The sequence below is a fragment of the Macaca fascicularis genome, chromosome 19 (genome assembly GCF_037993035.2).
Source record: "Macaca fascicularis isolate 582-1 chromosome 19, T2T-MFA8v1.1".
In the NCBI taxonomy this organism is placed as follows: Eukaryota; Metazoa; Chordata; class Mammalia; order Primates; family Cercopithecidae; genus Macaca; species Macaca fascicularis.
In genome coordinates this window covers 17323246-17344788 of record NC_088393.1, presented here as the reverse complement: position 1 = coordinate 17344788, position 21543 = coordinate 17323246, and the positions used below count along the sequence as shown (strand labels likewise).

The following is a 21543-nucleotide window of genomic DNA, read 5'->3' as shown; positions in this document are numbered from 1 at the left end:
ACATCGTGGTCCTGTGTGGCTCAACCATGCCAAGGCAGCACTGACATTTTAGACCTTACAACACAGACAGGCAGGAAAGGTACCTCAGGGCTAACCCTGAAGGTGGAGAAGAGCGGCCGGTCTTGTGATCCCACGGGGAAGTGCATCCCAGGCAGAGGGAACAGCTGGCACCTCGGCCCAAGATGGTGGTGGTGGTGGGTGGGTGGGGGTCTGATGTATCTCAAAGGCCAGTGTGGCCAGAGCCCAATGGTCAAGGAGGAAGTGGAGGGGTCAAAGGCTTGCCTGGAGGCTGAGGAGTGGAGGTTGGCTTAGGTAGGAGTCAGAATTGGCCTGGAGGGGTGGCAGGGGGCAAATTTCGATGATGAGGGTGAGACCAGATGCTGCTTCTTGGTGCTAAATTTTTGCACCTCCATGTGAGTTTAGCAGCCTGCTTGGGGTTGGCCTGGTCTGAGCTTGGAGGTAGGCAGCAACTCCTCCTCTTCGGGCAGGAGCGACAGCTACTCAGTCCACTCCGGCCCCTGCATGCGTGCACACACCCACACACATCCACACACCATCATCAGTTACATCCCCTCTGCTTGTGTGCTCAGTGGCAGCAGGTACTGTATGTCCCCGGGTCCTCACCGCCCAATCCAGGGCTTGGTGCTGCCTGGGTGATCAGTGCTGGGTCCAAAGGCCGTGGACAGGGCTGAGAAGCCCCCAGAGGACCCACATCCCTAGGGGCAGGGAGGGGGCAAGAGAAGCTTCCCTCGAATTTCCTGGAATGATCAGGAATTTGTCTGGCGAAGGAGGCAGGTAGAGGAAGACAGAGCTTAGGCAGAAGCAGGCAGTGGAGTGAGAACAAGGTGTTGGAGGAACTGGGCTGAGGTCTCTGCCATCAAAGCCAGAGTTTGGATTTCGTCTCAATAAACGGGAAGCCCTGGCTGGATGTGGTGGCTCACACCTGTAATCCTAGCACTCTGGGAGGCTGAGGAGGGAGGATCATTTGAGCCCAGAGTTCAAGACCAGCCTGGGCAACACAGTGCAACTCCGTTTCTAAAAATATATACATATAAAAATTAGCTGGGTGTGGGCTTGCACCTGTAGTCCCGGCTACTCTCCAGGAGTTTGAGGCTGCAGTGAGCTGTGACTGCGCCACTAAATTCCTGCCTGGGCAACAGAGCAAAATTCTGGTCTCAAAACATAAAAATAAAACATAAAATAAACAGGGAGCCCCGAGGATTCCTGGCAGGAGGAGGTGTGGTCAGCACTGGAATTTTAGGAGGGCAGCCGGTAGCTGGGGGAAGGGGGCTCCACATTGGAGGGAGAGGGTCCAGGACTGGGACATGGTATAGGATGTGCCGCCTGCCAGTGGGACCTAGGACAGCAGGACCATCGCTGAAGTGGCCACACGGGGAGGGGCAGGAGGGGACACCCTGCTCTTGGAGAGAAAGGAGGTGCCCATCCATCCCTGCTGTAGGGGAGGGGAAGGGGGACTCTGAGGCCCAGAGAGAGAGGGGACAGGCCCAAGGGATTTGTGGACATTGGGGGTAGAGGAAAGGGGAGATGAGAGGACAGATAGGGGCCTGGGGCAGATGTGGGTCTGGAAGGTTCGATCCCTGGCTAGACTGTTTCCCCAAAGGATCCTCTGCTCCTCGGGCTGCACGCACTGTACTGGGCACCAGATACAGGCCAGGGCCTGGGGCACAGCCGCCCCTGTGGGATGGAGGTTGCAGGCGGCGTCCAGATCCAGCGGCCCCTGGGGAGGGGTGGGCCCGGGGAAGGGGCCATAAGGGGGGTGGCTGGGGAGGGAGGGGGCGAGAGGCCAGGGAAGGGGCAGGTTCCAAGTGGACGCTGGGTGGAGAGGAGAGGGCGGTTGGGGGTCGGGTCCGAGGCGGGGCTGGTGGGGACGGGGGAATCCGGGGGTGAATCCGGGTAGGGGGCGAGGAGGCGGGTTCGGGAGGAATTGGGCAGGGCCCGGGTGGGTCGGGGAGTAAGTGGGGGGACGATCGCGGGAAGGGATCGGGGCGGGTCAGGGTCCGGAGATGGGCGGAGCAGGCGTCCCAGGAGGGTGCGCCCAGGAGTGGGGCGAGCGGGGCGAGCTGGGCGGGCCCGGAGACGAGGCGGGTCCGGGGAGGGGGCTGGCCCGGGGCTGCCCCAGCTTGGCCGGGCGCAGAGCGGGGCGCATGGCGCCGGGCGCACTAAGCGGGGGCTGCGAACAAAGGGCCCCCGGCGGCGGCGCGAGGACGGCCGCGCTCGGACCCTGGCCCTGGCCCAGCCCTGGCCCGGCCCCCTCCCCAGGCGCAGCGCACCCCCGGAGCCGAAAAATGAGCTGCGCCCTGCTCTGGCCGTTGCTCCAGCTCCTGCTCCTACTGCTGTCGGCGCGGGACGGCGTGCGCGCCGCGCAGCCTCAGGCCCCGTGAGTATCCCCGGCGACAGAGGAGGTCGGTCGCCTTCTGGGGTGGGGGTCGTAGGGACTGGCTCAGAGGGTCGCAGCGACCTACCCAAGGCCACACAGCCTCCGCGCTGGGCTGGACCTGGCCTCTTGTTCCCGAATCGTCTTGGGGAGGGGGCGCCCTAAAGTTTCCAAAGTGACTGTGGAGGTACAGGGACTTCCAAAAGCTAAAGGCGCTGAGGTCAGCTCCCCCCCGCCCCACCTCGACCCCTTCGTGTGACCCGGGCTGTCATCTTGGGTGGCGATTTCCAGTTGTCCAAGGCATGAAGGTAAGAGGCACGTCTTGGCTGAGAAGTGGGAGGAGAGTGGGAACGGGCAGTTTCCCGTGGGTGGGCGTGGTGAGGGGGGAGAAAATGTTTGTTTTGCTTCTACATTTTTCTAGAGGTTTGCTTGCAGGCTCCTGGTGGGTTGATGGCGGGGAGAAGGTGAATTAACTAGCTGCTGGGGAGAACTCCTAAGTTGGCTTCACAGAGAATATTTCTAAACCTGGCAAGTTCTGGTGAGCTCTGCAGGGCTGTGGGTTCAGGGGGGCTGCCTTGGTCTGCACAAGCCCAGCCTTTTAGTCCAGCTGGGCATTTAGGAGGCGGCTTGTTCAAGCAGCCCTTGTTTAGGAGTTTCCAGAAAGCTGGTAAGCAGTGAGACTAGGTGGGTGTCGTTATTTGCTGTGAGTACCTGGTCCTTGCTGGTTACAGTTTTAAAAGCAAGACAGTCTACTGCGCTCTGAGCATCCAGACTTTCCTCTCCTAGGCTTCGTGAAATAGGAACCCTGCAAATTTTCATCCTGATGCTTCTTTCAAAGCTGACATCCCTTAGAATAGTGGTTCTAAGCCCTGGGGTGGGGGTGGGGTGGGGATTTCTGTCTCCCTGAGGCCATTGGGAAATGTCTGGAGGTATTTCTGGTTGTCACAAATAGGGGGAGGCATTTGGTGTTGGCGTCAAGTGAGCGCAGGTCAGGAATGCTGGTAAACAGCTTTGGATGCGCAGGTCAGCTTCCACCACAAGGAATGACACGGCCCCACATGACAGACCTTGGGTCCAATGACAGACCCTGCCTTATAAAGAGGTGTTTTTAAATTTTTTATTTTTTTATTTTTGAGACGGAGTTTTACTCTTATTGCCCAGGGTGGAGTGCAATGGCATGATCTCGGCTCATTGCAGCCTCCACCTCCCAGGTTCAAATGACTCTCCTGCCTCAGCCTCCCGAGTAGCTGGGATTACAAGCGTGTGCCGCCACACCCGGCTAATTTTTTGTATTTTTTTAGTAGAGATGGAGTTTCTCCATGTTGGCCAGGCTGTTCTGGAACTCCTGACCTCAGGTGATCCACCCACCTCGGCCTCCCAAAGTGCTCGGATTACAGGGTGAGTCACTGTGCCTGGCCCGTTGGAGAATTTTAAACAGTTCTCCAGGGCGTTTGCCTCTGACTAAAGTCACCCTGGGATCTTACCATCTGTTAAGTGACATGGAATCCCTGTACTGACAGACACACTGGGGAAGAAACGTCCCCAAATGACCGACCTGGGATTCCAGAGTAGCTGGCCTCTAAACCAGGGGCATGGTTCACCCAGCCCAAAGGATCCCGTCTTAGGAATAGCTCTGGATGCCCACTTCTGTGACCTGAGAGATTTTTGTGTGAGGAATTTCTGATCCCAGAAAGCAGCATAGCTTTGCAGTTGTAAGAGCAATTCTGTCTACACTGACCCGGACATCACTTTCCCCAATCTGGGACCTTCTGAGACCAGCAGGATGAGAAGCCAGTGTTGGCCCAGATGCTAGGGGTGGGTCAGGTGTGATAGTGAATGGCTGGCAGGCATCCCAACAGCTGGAAACAGCCGCAACTTCTGAATGGCAGGGAAATGTAATTTGGTGATGTCAGGTTCTCTGGGCAGTTGGAAGTAGACTCAAACCCATATTGTTAGGACTTTCAAAGGTGACGAAGCAAAATGAACACTTATTCCTCATTCTGTCTTCTATACTCACCACGTACTATATGTGAGGCTAAGCTCTAGGGATCTGCTGGGAGCCAGACAGAAAGAGTATGTCCCTTCTAAAGGATGCCACATTCCTGTGCTAGAGCTGGACAGGACACCTACAAACCCAGGGTAATTGCGTGTCCTGGTCAGTGCTGGAGTTATGTAATACACAGCACACACCTAGGGTCTTGCAAACTCCAGTTGGTCCTAGAGTTGGACAGCACATGTGCGACCCCAGGGGACTGAACTCTGGTAATTATTCAAGGCAGATGGAGCACACTATGATCACAGGGTCAGTGCCCACTGTGGCCAGGGCTGCAGTAAACAACCCAAACCCATTGTTCGTGTGCATGAAACAACACAAACCCACTGCGTCTTTTGAGATACGAAATTTGTAATGATGTTTTCATGAAGTTTGGTTTATCATGAGTTATTTTATGGATAGTTTTGCTATCTTACCCAAGAAATCTTTGCCTAATCTAAGCACGCAATGACTTTCTCCTTTGTTATCTTCTAGTGCTTCTACAAGTTTTACTTCTTCAATTTAGATCTGTTACTAAGATTAACTTTGAGTTAATCTAATTGCATGATGTGAGGTAATGGTCTCAATTCACGTGGTCTCAATGCACGTGGATGTTGGGTTGTTCTAGAGACACTATTGAGGCCAGGTGCAGTGGGCCTGTAATCCCAGCACTTTGGGAGGCCAAGGCGGCCAGATGACTTGAGGTCAGGAGTTCAAGACAAGCCTGGCCAACATGGTGGAACCCTGTCTCTACGAAAAATACAAAAATTAGCCAGGTGTGGTGGCACACTCTTGTAGTCCCAGCTACTCTGGAGGCTGAGGCAGGAGAGTCCCTTGAACCTTAGAGTTGGAGGGTACAGTGAGCTGAGATCACATCACTGCACTCCAGCTTAGGCAACAGAGCAAGATTCAGTCTCAATTAAAAATAAATAAATAAATAAATAAATAAAAAATATTGAAATGAAAATGTCTCCTAATCTCATTGCATGGTCCAGTTTTCCTCTTTACCCTCTTTTCTTCGGATTTCCATCATGCTACATGGTTGCAATTGTGGTGCCTTTGCTATAATGCTCTTGGTGATTGTGGGGACACTGTAAGCATTTCATGAGGTTACATGGCCTTTGTAATTTTCCATGGAAGTCTGCAGATACTGGGAGACAGGAGCTCAGGTGGGGAGGACCTGGGTCCTCAGGTCATGTCCCTTAAGGACACCCCAGCACCCTCTTCTGCTCAGTTGTGTGATCTGGTGCATGTTCCTATCCTTCTGAAGCATCAACTTCCCATTGGGAAAGTGGGGGTAATGCCTCCCTTCCAGAGGTGACTTCATAGTCAATCAGAAGATTTTAGGAAAGAGACGCCTGCCTTGATTCCATCGTTTTCAGAATTTTTTCTGTTTAAGGCCCTATAGTTTGTTTTCAGGGTTTGTTCTTAAAATGAATGTTGCAAAGAAGCCCTTTGCTTCTTTTTATCAGGTTCTGGAGTCTGGCTGCCTGAGTTAGAATCCTGGTCTGTCACTGTTGGGGCTAGTGACTTGACTTCTCCAGGGTTTCCTTTCTCTCTGAATGGGGCTGATGTCAGTACTTCTCATGATGGTGGGGGCGGGGGTGCACTGTGAGGATGAAGTGGGATCCTGCCGGTTACCTGACTTGTGGAGGAGAGTATTTCAGACAGTGGGCATGACATGTGCAAAAGTCCTGGGCCAGATGGGCCGGGCATGGTGGCTCACGCCTGTAATCCCAGAACTTTGGGAGGCTAAGGAGAGTGGATCATTTGAGGTCAGGAGTTTGAGATCATCCTGGCCAACATGGCAAAACCCTGTCTCTACTAAAAAGACAAAAATCAGCCAGGCTTGGTGAGAGACACCTGTAATCCCAGCTACTCGGGAGGCTGAAGCACGAGAATCCCTTGAACCTGGGAGGCGGGGTTGCAGTGAGCCGAGATCACGCCACTGCACTCCAGCCTGGGGAACAGAGCAAGTCTGTCTCCAGAAACAAAACAAAAACAAACAAACAAACAAACAAAGGTCCGGGGGCAGAAGGAAGTAGCTGAGCAAACAGCCTGGAGGCTGGAATACAGAGAGTAAGAGGGGATGTGTGATGCTGAAAAATCCAGTGAGGCCAGATTCTTACCCAGCATGGGGACTTCAGAGGTGAATGAGCCAATCCCTGGCCTCAAGAACTAATGTGGGGGGAACAAACTCCTAGAGCATCAGTGCCAGCCAGGTGTGGTGAGGAAAAGGCAGGAGTCTGCTGCGGGGAGAGCCCTGACCTAGCCGTGGTGGCAGCGAGGCCAGGGGGCTGCGGGTGAGAACTTCACCTCGGATCTCCTTTCCTACAGGGGTTACCTGATTGCAGCTCCCTCTGTTTTTCGCGCGGGCGTGGAGGAAGTCATCAGCGTAACCATCTTTAACTCCCCATGGGAAGTCATAGTCCAGGCTCAGCTGGTGGCCCAGGGTGAGCCGGTGGTGCAGAGCCAGGGAGCCATCCTGGGTAGGTCCCTTGGGTGCTGGACCAGGACTTCCCCATCTTTTGCAAAGTGGAGCCACTTGCTGGCCTTCAGGACTGGGACAGTGTGGGTGTTGCTTTGCTTCCCTTCTGCCCTAAATCCCCAGGGGCACAAGAGGGAGGGAGGGAGGGAGGGAGGACAGGTTGCAATCTCCTCATTCTACAGATGGAGAGAGTAAAGCCCAGAAAGGGCAGTTCAGCTCACAGTTCCTCAGCAGCCCTAGTTGTGTGGGTGCAGATCTGGGCAGAGTGGGGGCACCCACCTGTGTCAGCTTTGACCAGAGGTGGGACAGGGGACCTGGAGGAGATCACGTGACTCCCTCCGACCTTTTGTTGGGTTTCCAGCACACCTGAACCATTAGACTCAGACCTGGACTCACAGGCCTGTTACTAAGTGCAGCTCAGGCCCTCAGCCAGTCTCTCCCCCTCACTCCTTGGTCAAATTCAGACAGCAACAGCCTCAGCCTCCTGGGCAAGATGGTGAATGAGATCCCTGGCCCAGAAAGCTGCAGTCTCCCAGGGGAGGTAGACTCATTCCTCATGCCGAGAATGATGTAGCCACAGGAGACACAGACAAGGTCAGGGGCTCCAAGGCCACTGAAGCAGCACTTGTCTCCTGGGGAGGTGTGGTCAGAGAAGGTGAAATGTGGAAGCTTCTAGAACCTTCTAGAAGTCCTTCTAGTCCTAGAAGAATCAGGTACTCCTGACTTGGGTGGCTAGCTAACTGAAACCCAACTCCAGTTGGCTTCTGCAACAGTTTATGGTCTCTCATAACTAGAAAGAAAGTCCACCGGTATTTCTGCCTGGCTTCTTGCCCTATCTCCTGATGCAGCCAGGTCTCCCCTTAAGATCAGGGGAAGCACCAGTTTCCCAAGATGGCTGGATAAAGTCCCAGGATTCCCTCTGATTGGCCTATCTTGGGTCATATGCTCAACCCTGAGCCAATCACTGTGACCAGAGGTGATGACCTGTGCTGATTGGTTCATTTTGGATCATGTGCTCAACCCTGAACCAATCACTGTGACCAGGGGGAAGGCCTATGCAGATTGGCTTAGAGCCCCAGGAAGGTGGATGGAGAGCTTAGGAGACTCCTGGCTTGTGTGCTGGGCAGTTAGCTTGTCTAAGGGAATTGAAGATCTGTTAGCAGGAAATGGGATGATTGTTGCTGGCAGGCAAAAATAATAGATACCTAATTGAGTCCTGGAGGCCAGAAACCTAGTACAGTACCACAAATGATTCCATGTGGGTAGCAGAGTGAGGTGATGGGAGAACAGGAAGGTCCACTAGGGACCTCGGTCCCCTCTTCTTTCTCTCCACCCTTCTCCTTGTTCCTCTTCCCTGGTGTTTTCCCATTACTCCCCTCACAGCTTACTTTGGGCAGGAGCCAGGGGTGAAGTAAATCAAGTACTTAGGCAGGCCAGCTTTCCCTTGAATAGCCCAGCTTTGTCCATCCCCTCTGGCCTTCAGCTTGTGCCAGCTTGGAGGAAACCTCTGGCTTCTGCCAGAGGCCCAGCCTGGCCCAGGCCAGGCCAGCATGACCCAGGGTGTGTTTGTCCACATGAAACCCCTTTGGGTTCAGAAAGTTTGTGGTTTGTGAGACTGCAGCTCAGGGAGGCGGGGCAACACAGCTCTCGATTTAACTTTTTTCATTTTATTTTCATTTTTAGATAAAGGGACAATCAAACTCAAGGTAAGCTGTTAATTTTTAAAAGCATAAACCTGACCTTGGAAACAAAGAATTGAATTGGAATGGAACAAAAGAAATTGCATGTGTTGTGAGAAAAATCATTTTTAAAAAGGAGATGTAAAAAATGAATAATGAGGTTAGTGCCATGCTCACACCTGTAATCCCAGCTCTTTGGGAGGCTGAGGTGGGTGGATCTCTTGAGCCCAGGAGTTCAAGGCCAGCCCGGAAAACATGGTAAAATCCTGTCTCTACAAAAAAATACAAAAATTAGCCATTAGCCAGGCATGGTGGTTCACGCCTGTTGTCCCAACCACTTGGGAGGCTGGGGTGGGAGGATTGCTTGAGACTGGGAGGTTGACGCTGCAGTGAGCTTTGATCGCACCACTGCACTCCAGCCTGGGCAACAGAGTGAGACCCTGTTTAAAAAAAAAAAAAAAAAAGAATAACGAAATTTAGAAAAGGAGAAATCCACCGATAATCCAGTTTTTATACTTTTCACTTTTTCATGTTTTCCACACATTCTTGTTCATGCACATACATTTCCTTTTCCAGTTTCATTTTTCTTTTCCTAGTTTCATTTAAAGGACACACATCATTGACCGGGCTCAGTGGCACATGCCTGTAACCCTAGCACTCTGGGAGGCTGAGACGGGTGGATCTCCTGAGGTCAGGAGTTCGAGACCAGCCTGGCCAACATGGCGAAACCCCATCTCTACTAAAAATACAAAAGTTAGCTGAGTGTGGTGACGCACTCCTGTAATCCCAGCTACTCGGGGAGCTGAGGCAGGAGAATTGCCTCAACCCAGGGGATGGAGGTTGCGGTGAGCCAAGATCATACCGCTTCACTCCAGCCTGGGTGACAGAGCGAAACTCCATCGCAAAAAAAAAACAAGACAAAACAAAACAAAACAAACACCATGGTGTTTCCTATTCCCTCTTATCACATTGTTGTAAACAACTTCTATGTTTCCAAGTCTCTGTAATTGGAATTTCCATCTTATTGTAAACAACATCCTATTGCACCCCTCTTAGATATCAATTTGCTAAGCCCCCAGTTTGCACAGGTTAGATTTTTTTTTTAGATTGTTTCAGTGTTTTTTTTTTTTTTTTTTTTGAGATGAGGTCTCTCTCCGTCACCCAGGCTGGAGTCCAATGGTACAATCTCAGCTCACTGCAACCTCTGTCCCCTGGGTTCAAGCGATTCTCATGCCTCCGCCTCCCGAGTAGCTGGGACCTCAGGCACGCATCATCACGACTGGCTTTTTTTTTTCTTTTTCTTTTTCCTTTTTTTTTTTTTTTTAGTAGAGATGGGGTTTTACCATGTTGGCCAGACTGGGCTGAAACTCCTGACGTCAAGTGATCCACACACCTTGGCCTCCCAAAGCGCTGGGATTACAGGCATGAGCCACCCTGCCTGAGCTGTTTTTAGTGTTTTGATACCGTAATCTGTAAGTCGCCAGAATGTTTGTGTGTAAAGCTGCCTTGGCATTCTGGATGCCTTCTTTAGGCTAAGCACCCAGATAGAAGAATTACCAGCAGGACCCAAGTCTCTCACTGGGTCTTGCTGTGTCCTAGAATACACGGCAGTACCTGTTCATGGAACCACCTGCAGTGCATTAGGGATCAAATTTCTCCACTGCCTCTCAGACATTGAATATTGTTATTTTTAAATTATTATATGTAATAAACTATGTAAATAATTCTATGACATGGGTTTTCAAACTGGAGTCCTTGGATTTCAGAGATTATGTAAGCCCTGAAATTGCAGGCATTGAGGGGTTAGCTATTCCTTAACTTTTACCACATGCTCACAGGAGTCTACAAATGAATGGGCTAAATTGAGAATTATTTTAAATTGTAATGCGCCCATCTCCGTTGATCAGAATGGAGACTGAGGTGGTTCCTTTTGTATGAGGTATACCACTAGTGCCTAATTGCTGCGGAGCAGTGGTCTTCCTGCCTTACTTTTTTTTTTTTTTTTTTTTGAAGCAGTCTTGCTTTTTCTCCCAGGCTGGAGTGCAGTGGTGCAATCTTGGCTCACTGCAACCTCCACTTCCCAGGTTCAAGTCATGCTCCTGCCTCAGCCTCCCCAGTAGCTGGGATTACAAGTGTGCACCACCACACCCGGCTAATTTTTGTATTTTTAATAGAGATGGGTTTCATCATGTTGGCCAGGCTGGTCTCGAACTCCTGACCTCAGGTAATCTGCCCACCTCAGCCTCCCAAAGTGTTGGGATTACAGGAGTGAACCACAGCACCTGGCCTCTCCCTTATGTTTGATGATAGAACCCTTTCTCTAAGGCAGCAGTTCTCGCTCAGGGGTGCTTTTGCCCTACAGGGGACATTTCATAAAGTCTGGAGACGTTTTTGTTTGTCACAGCTGGTGTGGGGGCTGGGTGGTGCCAGGTGCTACTGGCATCTGGTGGGTGGAGGCCATGGCTGCAGCTCAACATCTTACAATGCACAGGATCCCCTACGGCAAAGAAGGATGTGGCCCCAGAAGTCCACATTCAGGAACCCCTGAACCAAAACCCTAGAGCAGCAGTCCCTAACCTTTTTGGCACCAGGGACCAGTTTCATGGAAGACAGTTTTTCCACGGACCAGGGAGCAGAAGAAATGGCTTCAGGATGATTCAGGTGCATTCCATTTATTGTGTGCTCAAATTTCTATTATTACGTTGTAATATGTAACAAAATAATGATATAACTCACCATAATGGAAGAATCAGTGCAAGCCCTGAGCTTGTTTTCCTTCAACTAGATGGTCCCATCTGAGGGTGATGGGAGACAGTAACAGATCGTCAGGCATTAGATTGTCATAAAGAGCACGCAACCTAGACCTCTCCCGTGCACAGTTCACAATAGGGTTCACACTCCTATGAGAATCTAATGTCGCCGCTGAGCTGATGGGAGGCGGAGCTTAGGCAGTCATGTGAGCGATGGGGAGTGGCTGTAAATACAGATGGAGGTTCATTTGCTCACCCACTGCTCACCTCCTGCTCTGTAGCCCTGTTCCTAACAGGCCACAGACTGGTACCAGTCTGTGGCCCAGGGGTTGAGGGTCCCTGCCCTAGGGCTTCAATACCTAGAGAAGCATAGGGAAAAAAGAGAAAAAAAAAAGTCCCTAGAGCTCCCTTTCCTGGCTTCCTGTCATGAGATTTCCCTCCCTCCTTTCCTTCCTTCCTCCCTTTCTTCCTCCTCCTCCTCCTCCTCCTCCTCCTCCTCCTCCTCCTCTTCTTCTTCTTCTTCTTCTTCTTCTTCTTCTTCTTCTTCTTCTTCTTCTTCTCCTCCTCCTCCTTCTCCTTCTCCTTCTCCTTCTCCTTCTCCTTCTTCTCCTTCTCCTTCTCCTTCTTCCTTCTCCTCCTCTTCTTCTTCTTCTCCGTCTCCTTCTCCTCCTTCTCCTTCTCCTTCTCCTCCTCCTCCTCCTCCTCCTCCTCCTCCTCCTCCTCCTCCTCCTCTCTCTCTCTTTTTCTCTCTCTCTCTCTTTCTCTCTCTCTCTTTTCCTGGCTTCATGTGGTTTGATTTCTCTCTCTCTCTTTTTGGAGACAGAGTCTCGCTCTCTTGCCCAGGCTGGAGTGCAGTGGTATGATCTCAGCTCACTGCAACATCTGCCTCCCGGGTACAAGTGATTTTCATGCCTCAGCCTCCTGAGTAGCTGGGACTACAGACGCCCTCCGCACCATGCCCAGCTAATTTTTGTATTTTCAGTAGAGATGGGGTTTCGCCATATTGGCTACACTGGTCTCAAACTTCTGACCTCAAGTGATCCGCCTGCCTCAGCCTCCCAAAGTGCTGGGATTACAGGTGTGAGCCACCGCACCCAGCCTAGATCTGCTTTCTTATGAGTCAGGAAGCCATGCTCCCTGGAGCAGGTGTTAAGATGACGTGCTGTCCCTGGCCATCACACGTTAGAAGACACTCTTCACAGCGCAGATGCTGGGAATTTGTAAGAGAGACTAACAAAGGGTTGTATAATTCTGGGAGAGGGGCCAAGGGCTCTTAAGACTAGACTTGCAATTCCCAAGAAAGATGCTTAAGATCCTTAGCATTTGGCCACACACAGTGACTCATGCCTGTAATCCTAGCTACTTGGGAGGCCAAAACTGGAGGATCGCTTGAGGCCAGGAGTTGGAGACCAGCCTGGGGAACATAGTTGAGAGCCTGTCCCCTGTCTCTACAAAAATAAAAATAAAAAGTTAGCCGGGCATGGTGGCCTGCGCCTGTAGTCCCAGCTACTCAGTAGGCCGAGGTAGGAAGATTGCTTGAGTCCAGGAGATGGAGGCTGCGGTGAGTCGTGATCGCACCACAGCACTCTAGTCTGGGCAACAGAGCAAGACCCTGTCTCTAAAAACAGAAAGAAGGCTGGAAGTCCTTCTTCCCTTCTGTCCCTGTGGGGCGCAATCTGCTCCCGGGGAAGGGGTGAAGCTCTAGGGGCTGCCGGTTGGGGTCGACCCCCCTTATGTGCTCAGCACAGCCTCTTGTCCCCCACCCTTCCTGTCCCTCCAGCGTACGGTCCTCAGCCCCTCCAGTATTTCCCTCCTGCTCATCCTCGCCCTGCTCCTGGGTGGCCGGCACCTTTCGTCCCTCTTCAACCTTTGGCCAATGCTGAGATATTTCCAGAAACAGGGCCAGGTGAGGATTTTGGGATTGGAGTAGCAGGTGAGATTTATTGCTCTGGTAGGTCTTGACAGGGAAACTGCCATCAGAAGAGACCTCACAGGTCCAGAAGGCCGATCCTGCGGGTGGCGGGTAGAAGAGGTCCCTCTGAGAGCAGACAGGAGGTGGGTGGCTGGAGAGAGGCCTGAGACAGACCTTGTGTGGCTGCAGAGAGCAGGAGCCCTAGTGCACCCCGACCTCACCCACGCAATGGTCATGACAGTGCAGAACTGTGACGATCAGTCAGATAATCCAGTAGATTGTTCCCCGTGATGGTCACTAGGGTCCATCCACCCCTTGAGGGACCACGCGAGTAGATGCTGACATAGGGGTCCTCAGAAGAGGAACACGCCACAGTTGGATGGTTTTATTTTTAAATTATTTTTTATTTTTTATTTTTTGAGATGGAGTCTTGCTCTGTCACCTAGGCTGGAGTGCAGCTGCACCATCTCGGCTCACTGCAACCTCCACCTCCTGGGTTCAAGCAATTCTGCTGCCTCAGCCTCTCTGAGTTGTGGGATTACAGGCACCCGCCACCACACCTAGCTAATTTTTGTATTTTCAGTAGAGACGGGGCTTCGCCGTGTTGGCCAGGCTGGTCTCAAACTCCTGACTTCAGGTGATCTGCCTGTCTCAGCCTCCCAAAGTGCTGGGATGACAGGCGTGAACCACTGTGCCCAGCCATTTGGGTGGTTTTAGGAACAGGGGGTGCACATAGCTCCCCAGGTCATCTGCTGGGAGGTAATGCCCACTTGCTGGGTGCCCAGGGATGGCCAAGAGGGTAGCTATCATCAAATGCCGGTCACATAGAGGGAGGTAATATGGTTTGGCTGTGTCCCCACCTAAATTTCATCTTGAATTGTAGCTCCAATAATTTCCACAGGTTGTGGGAGGGACCCAGAGGGAGATAATTGAATCTTGGGGGCGATTTCCCCCCTACTGTTCTCATGGTAGTGAATAAGTCTCACAAGATCTGATGGTTTTATAAGGGAAAACCCTTTTTTTCTTGGCTCTCATTCTCTCTTGCCTGCCACTATGTAAAACGTGCCTTTCACCTCCCACCATGATTGTGAGACCTCCCCAGCCACGTGAAACTGTGAGTCCATTAAACCTCTTTTTCTATATAAATTACCCAGTCTCGGGTATGTCTTTATCACCATTGTGAAAATGGACTAATACCGGAGGCATTACTTTTGTTTGTTTTAAGCATGAAAGGAGCTTTTATAGTGCATGACTCACATGCCAGGGCGTTCTGCCCATCTGCTTAAAAAAGATAAGAGGACGGCTAAGTGCGATGGCTCACACCTGTAATCCCAGCACTTTGGGAGGCCGAGTCAGGAGGATCACGTGAGCCCAGGAGTTTGAGCCTAGCCTGGGCAACACAGCGAGACCCCATCTCTACCAAAAAATAAAATAAATTAGCTGGGCATGGTGGTGCCCACCTTCAGTCCTGGCTTCTCAGTAGGCTGAGGCAGGAGGATCGCTTGAACCCAGGAGTCTGAAGCTGTAGTGAGCTCTGATCGCATCGCTGGACTCCAGTGTGGTGACAGAGCAAGATATTGTCTCTAAAAACAAAAGAAAGAGAAAGAAAGGAGGAAAGAAGGAAGGAAGAGAGGGAGGGAAGGAATGTGTAGTGTAGGAAGGATGGAAGGAAGGAAGGAAGGAAAGAAGGAAGGGAGGGAGGGAGGGAGGGAATGTGTAATGAAGGAAGGGAGGAAGGGAGGGAATGCATAGTGAAGGAAGGAAGGGAGGGAGGGAGGGAATGTGTAGGGAAGGAAGGAAGGAAAGAAGGAAGGAAGGAAGGAAGGAAGGAAGGAAGGAAGGAAGGAATTGTGTAGTGTAAGCTCCATTCTGAAGACTGAAGTGTTTTTTTTTTCGGTCCCATCTGTGTGGCAAAAAAACAAACTAAACCAACAAAAAAGCCATCTAACCATTCTAAAACGTGTAATTCAGTGGCATTTAGTACATTCACAGGGTTGTGCAACTCCCCTGCCCATCTAGTTCCAGAAGATTTTCATCCCCCACAGAGGAGACCGTGTCCCCATCAGCAGTCACTCCCCACTCCCTTCTCCTAGCCCCTGGCACCCACCAATCTGATTCCTGTCTCTGTGGATTGCCTTTTCTGGACAATTCAGATCAATGGAGTCATGCACTGTATATGTGTTGTGATTTTTATTTTATTTTATGATTTTATTTTATTTCATTGTATTTTATTTTATTTTTTGAGGCAAAGTCTCGCTCTGTCACCCAGGCTGGAGTTCAGCGGTGTGATCTCAGCTCACTGCAACCTCTGCCTCCCAGGTTCAAGCGATTTGTGTGCCTCAGCCTCCAGAGTAGCTGGAACTACAGGCGCCTGCCACATGCCTGGCTAATTTTTTAAAAATTTTTTACAGAGACGGGGTTTCACCATGTTGGCTGGGCTGGTCTTGAACTTCTGGCCTCAAGCCATCCGCCCGCCTCGGCCTCCCGAAGTGCTGGGATTACAGGTGTGAGCCATCATGCCTGGCTTGTGCTGTGATTTTATTTGTATTATTTGTTGATTTTTGTTTGGAGATGGAGTTTCACTCTTGTTGCCCAGGCTGGAGTGCAATGGTGAGATCTCAGCTCATTGCAACCTCTGCCTCCTGAGTTCAAGCTATTCCGCTGCCTCAGCCTCCCAAGTAGATGGGATTATAGGTACATGTCACCAGGCCTGGCTAATTTTTTGTATATTTAGTAGTGATGGGGTTTCACTGTGTTGGGCAGGCTGGTCTTGAACTCCTGACCTCAGGTTATCCGCCCACTCCAATCTCCCAAATTGCTGGGATTACAGGTGTGAGCCATTGCGCCCGGCCTGTGCTGTGATTTTAGAGTGAGGCAAACACGGACACATACATATGATAGATATATCTGGACATGTACATATATATATATCAAGGGATCAAGGTCTCCTTCCACTGCTCACAGGCTGTGAATTCACTTGGCAAGAGGGGAGACAGTTCTAACTCTGCAGTGGTGATGAGCGGAAACAGCTTGGCAACTCTGCTGAGTCAGAAGAGAAGGCTCCATAACTAGACCAGCGTTTCTCGGCCTCAGCATGGCTGATAGCTGGGGCAGGCTTGGCACCGTGGTTCATGCCTGGAATCTGAGGCTGAAGTGGGAGGATCGCTTGAGCCCAGGAGTTCGAGACCAGCCTGGGCAACAGAGTGAGACCTTGTTTCTACAAAAAATAAACAAAATAAGCCTGGCCTGGTGGTGCATGCCTGTAGTCCCAGCTCTTCAGGAGGCTGAGATGGGAGGATTGCTTGTGCCCAGGAGGCCAAGGCTGCAGTGAGCCGTAACTGTACCACTGCACTCCAGCCTAGGCGACAGAGATAAACCCTATCTCCAAAAAAAAAAAAAAAAAAAAAAAAAGATATGATCGGGTGCAGTGGCTCACGCCTATAATCCCAGCACTTTGGGAGGCCAAGGCAGGTGGATCGCTTGAGCCCAGGAGTTCAAGACCAGCCTGGCCAACACTTGCCTCTACAAAAAATACAAAAATTAGCCAGGCATGGTGACGCACACCTGTAATCCCAGCTACTCAAGAGGCCAATGTGGGAGAAACACTTAGCCTGGGAGGCAGAGGTTGCAATGAGCTGAGATAGCGCCACTACACTCCAGCCTGGGCGACAGAGTGAGACCTTGTCTCAAAAAAAAAAAAAAAAAAAAAAGATGTTTGGGGCAGTTTGCCGAGGGCAGGGGTGTCCTGCGCGCTGTAAGATGTTGAGCAGCCTCTCTATTCCCCTCTCAAATGACCGTAGCAATCCCCACCCCCAAAGCTATGACACCCTAAAACATCTCCAGAAACTGCCGAGTGTCCCCTGGGTGACAGTCACTCTTGGGGTGAGTTCTCCATTCTAGACTCCAAACTCCTTTCCCAGTATCTCAGCCCATTCCAGGGTGACATTCTCATCCCAAAGCTCCTTCCTCTGCCTGTAGGTGCCCACGGGCCTCCGGGGCCAGGCGCTTCTGAAAGTGTGGGGCCGCGGCCGGCAGGCGGAGGAGGAGCCCCTCTTTCACAACCAGACCTCGGTGACCGTGGACGGCCGGGGTGCCTCCGTGTTCATCCAGACAGACAAGCCTGTATACAGACCCCAGCACCGAGGTGGGTGGCTGGCACGGATGCAGGGAGGGCCGGCCGTGGTCTGGAGGTGTCACATGCCTGTCTTCTTTCTTCTAGTGCTCATAAGCATCTTCACCGTCTCCCCAGATCTGAGGCCTGTCAACGAGAAGGTGAGATCAGCTTCTAAAACCGCGGGCCCGGAACATATCCACTTGGGACCTCCTAGCCAGGGCCACCATTGGAAACTGGTCTTTCTCTCCAGACCTTCTCTTTCCTATTTTCTTTCACAGTTCCATGCCCCCTGGAGAACCCCAGGAAGTTCTTGGTGACAGAGGAAGGCTGGTGGGCGTGCCTGGCCCACTGCTCCTCAACAAGGAATGCCTTTGAGGGCTTTAGGTAGCCCTGCACTGTGGCTTAAAAAAATTTTTTTTTTTTCCAAGACCGAGTCTCTTGCTTTATTGCCCAGGCTGCAGTGCAGTGGCGCGATCTTGGCTCACTACAACCTCTGCCTCCTGGGTTCAGGTGATTCTCTTGCCTCAGCCTCCCGAGTAACCCAGATTATAGGCACCCACCACCACGCCTGGCTAATTTTTTTTTTCTTTTTTTTTTGAGATAGAGTCTCGCTCTGTTGCCAAAGTTGGAGTGTAGTGGAGTGATCTTGGCTCACTGCAACCTCTGCCTACTGGGTGCAAGGAATTCTCCTGCCTCAGCCTCCTGAGTAGCTGGGATTACAGGCGTGTGCCACCATGCCCAGCTGATTTTTGTATTTTTAGTATAGATGGGGTTTCACCATGTTGGCCAGGCTGGTTTCAAACTCCTGACCTCAGGTGATCCACCCGCCTTGGCCTCCTAAAGTGCTGGAATTACAGGCGTTAGCCACCAGGCCTGGCCACATTTATGTGCTTTCTGTCTAGCGCTCCTCTCTGTGTGTATATGTATATATACTTACAAAATTATTTTAATGATAAATCATTTGAGAATAACTTACAGATATTGTGCCTTTCTGGCCCTGAACACTTGGCCTGTATCCTTTAAGAGCAGGGTCGTTCTCTTATACAACTCAAGGAGGATCATCACATTTAAAAATTTTGAGGCTAGGCACAGTGTCTCACATCTGTAATCCCAGCACTTTGGGAGGCTGAGGCGGGAAGATCGCTTGCGGCCAGTAGTCCGTGACCATTCTGGGCAACATAGCAAAAATGTCTTGACAAAAAATTAAAATAATACAAATTAGCCGAGCATGGTGGCATGCGCCAGTAGTCCCAGCTGCTTGGGAGGCTGAGTCAGGAGGATCTCTTGAGCCCAGGAGTTTGAGGCTGCAATGAACTATGATTGTACCACTTGAACTCCAGCCCAGGCAGCAAAGCACAACTCTGTCTCTAAAAAAAACACAAAATACCAAAATAATTTTGACATTGACACAATAATAATATCTAATATAAAATCCATGTTGTTCCAATAGTAACCTTCGTAGCATGTTTCTTTGCTGGTCCAGGATCTGATCCTGGGTCATTTGTTCATCGTGTCTCTTGGTCTCCTTTAATTTGAATTAGTTCCTCACTGCCTTTCTGTGTCTTTCATGACATTGACATTTTTGGCAAGTCCAGGCAGTTGTTTTGCAGAACGTCCCTTAGTAGGATGGTCTTCTGGTTTCTTGTGACCAAGTTCAAGTTGCGAATCTCGGGCAGGATCCACAGAAGCGATACTGGATCCTCCCTGGTGCCTTGTCCTCCCTGGTTCCTTGTATCGGGAGGCACCCGGCATGGGTTTGTTGTGTTGCTGGGGACATTAATGGGGTCCAGTGGTTCAAGCAGTGCCTGCCTGGGTTCCCCTTTTGAGGGTCCTTTTCTAAAGACCCTACTTGGGATTAGGATTTAACGGATGTAATTTAGGGGGACACTGTTTAACCCATAACAGTGAGTGCTTGTCCCGGGGACCGAGGCCATGCATCAATGATGCATGAGCATGTTGGAAGGGTTTGGGGTTTGCTGGAAGATTTGCTCACTGCATGTGTGTCTTCATTACAGCTGGAAGCCTACATCCAGGTGAGTGGCCTCTGTCCCTCCTCGGCTTGGACTTGGGGCCCGGGTAGCCCATCTTCTGCAAGATCTGGTGTGTCTTCGCTCACTGTCTGCCTTCTGGGTTGAGCCACTGTGCCTTACAAGGCTGGGACCCAGCATCTTCTATCCTGGTCCCTGGGTCCACCCTGGGATGGGCTGAGTGTGTGTCTGTCCGTTTCCTTTTTTTTTTGAGATGGAGTCTTGCTCTGTTACCCAGGCTGGATTGCAGTGGTGCCGATCTTGGCTCACTGCAACCTCTGCCTCCTGGGTTCAAGCGATTCTCCTGCCTCAGCCTCCCAAGTAGCTGGGACTATAGGCATGTGGCACCATGCCCAGCTAATTTTTTTTGTGTGTGTCTTTTTTGGTAGAAATGGGGGTTTCACCATGTTGGCCCGGCTGATCTCAAACTCCTGACCTCAGGAGATCCACCCGCCTCGGCCTCCCAAAGTGCTGGGATTACAGGTGTGAGCCACCACCCCCAGCCACGTCCATTTGTAGGTTTGTTTGTACACAGCTCCCTAAATGAGGAAGCAGGTCCAGCCCGTCCCCTTCTGCTTTTCAAATCCTTCTCTATCCAGAGCTTTTTACTTTTTTGCCCTGGGGTTAATGATTAATCTTGGAACCTTCGCTGCATGGTTGACATGCCCGAGAGAGGACTGGGAAAATCCTTACACTGGGCACACGCTGGGCTAGCCTGAGTTCACTCCGTGTGTCTGCCCCTCTCCACCACCAACAGGACCCCCGAGGCTCTCGGATGATAGAGTGGAGACACTTGAAGCCGTTCTGCTGCGGTAAGTTTCTTCCTCTGCAGCTTGAGGGCTGCAGATGTGATAAACCTTCCGGGAAAACAGAATATGCTCTGTCCGGGGCCCCCTCCCTAACGTACCCCCACTGCTGCCCCAGCTGGAGAGGACCAAGGAGGAGTGGAGGGCAGGTACCCACCTGGGAGGTGATGATGCCATGGGTTTGGATCTAGGAGCCTCAGCCTGGCCCACAGCACCTTCCCTGTGGATTTGGACCCTCTGCCCATGTTTCTCTGTGCCCAGGACTCAGGCAGGGCTCCGGCTCAGAACTCAAGACCTTTCTGGAATACTGGAGCACCTGCTCTCACCTTGTTTTTTTATTTTTTGAGACAGAGTCTCTCTCTGTCACCCAGGCTGGAGGGCAGTGGCGCGATCTCGGCTCACTGCAATCTCTGCCTCCCGGGTTCAAGCCATTCTCTTGCCTCGGCCTCCCAAGTAGCTGGGATTACAGGCACGTGCCACTAGGCCTGGCTAATTTTTGTATTTTTAGTAGACACAGGGTTTCACCATGTTGGCCAGGTTGGTCTTGGACTCCCAATTTCAGGTGATCTGCCCACCTTGGCCTCCCAAAGTGCTGGGATTACAGGCGTGAGCCACTGTGCCTGGCCTCAACCTCTTTTCTTCTGTTCCATCTTCCCTGTCTGCCTTCTTTACTCCCTCTTGTTCGCTCAATTGCTCTCTCTGTATTGCAGATATTTGTTGGGTACCACATAGATACTGCCATGGGGTGAGCTTTCAGCCCAATGCGGGGAGCAAACACGAACTAAACAGCCTGGATGATGTCAGTTGTGATGAGTGCTAGGAAGGAGAAGTTCAAAACTCAGAGAGGGCAAACAGGGCTGTATCCCATCCTGGGGTGGCAGAGACAATCCTGGAAGGCTGCCTGGAGGAGGATCCTTTTCAGCAACAAAGAAGGAACGGGGGACGGCCAGGCAAAGCAAGGGGGCCAGGAAGCATGTCCCAGTCAGGGACCCGATGTATGGGAAGGGCTGTGGATGTCTAGGGGAGTGAGGTTGGAGACAGTGGACAGGACAGAGATGTTGAGCGCTGAGAGCAGGGGTGACGCTGGCATGAACTAGGGAAGAGAATGGACTTGATCTTTTTTTAAAAAACTTTTTTTTTTTTTTTTTAAAGAGGCAATTTCTGTCTCATGTTGTCACCTAGGCTGGAGTGCAGTGGCGTGATCATAGCTCACTGCAGCCTCTACCTCTTGGGTTCAAGTGATCCTCCCACCTCAGCCTCTTGAGTAGCTGGGACCACAGGCACATGCCATCAAGCCCAGTTAATTTTTAAAATTTTTGGTAGAGACGGGGTCTCAAGAT

At 51.4% G+C, this 21543-nt stretch overlaps 1 protein-coding gene across 15 annotated transcripts in view; it reads left to right on the top strand.

Annotated features, from left to right (window-relative positions):
• The first annotated feature begins 2147 nt into the window (after window positions 1–2147).
• The window catches only part of CPAMD8 (C3 and PZP like alpha-2-macroglobulin domain containing 8), a 121792-nt gene continuing 102396 nt past the window's right edge, over window positions 2148–21543 (top strand). For 14 of the 15 annotated variants that reach the window (XR_010583232.2, XR_010583231.1, XR_010583230.2 and 11 more), the window contains exons 1-7: window positions 2148–2398; window positions 6765–6916; window positions 8599–8621; window positions 17235–17400; window positions 17476–17528; window positions 19386–19403; window positions 20155–20209. Coding sequence is in view for 9 of the 15 variants with exons in the window: in XM_065535160.2 (XP_065391232.1) it covers window positions 2166–2398; window positions 6765–6916; window positions 8599–8621; window positions 17235–17400; window positions 17476–17528; window positions 19386–19403; window positions 20155–20209 (700 nt within the window). In the remaining 6 variants the exon portion in view is untranslated. The remainder of the gene's footprint in view (window positions 2399–6764; window positions 6917–8598; window positions 8622–17234; window positions 17401–17475; window positions 17529–19385; window positions 19404–20154; window positions 20210–21543) is intronic. The other variant, XM_065535161.2, reaches the window with a different exon arrangement.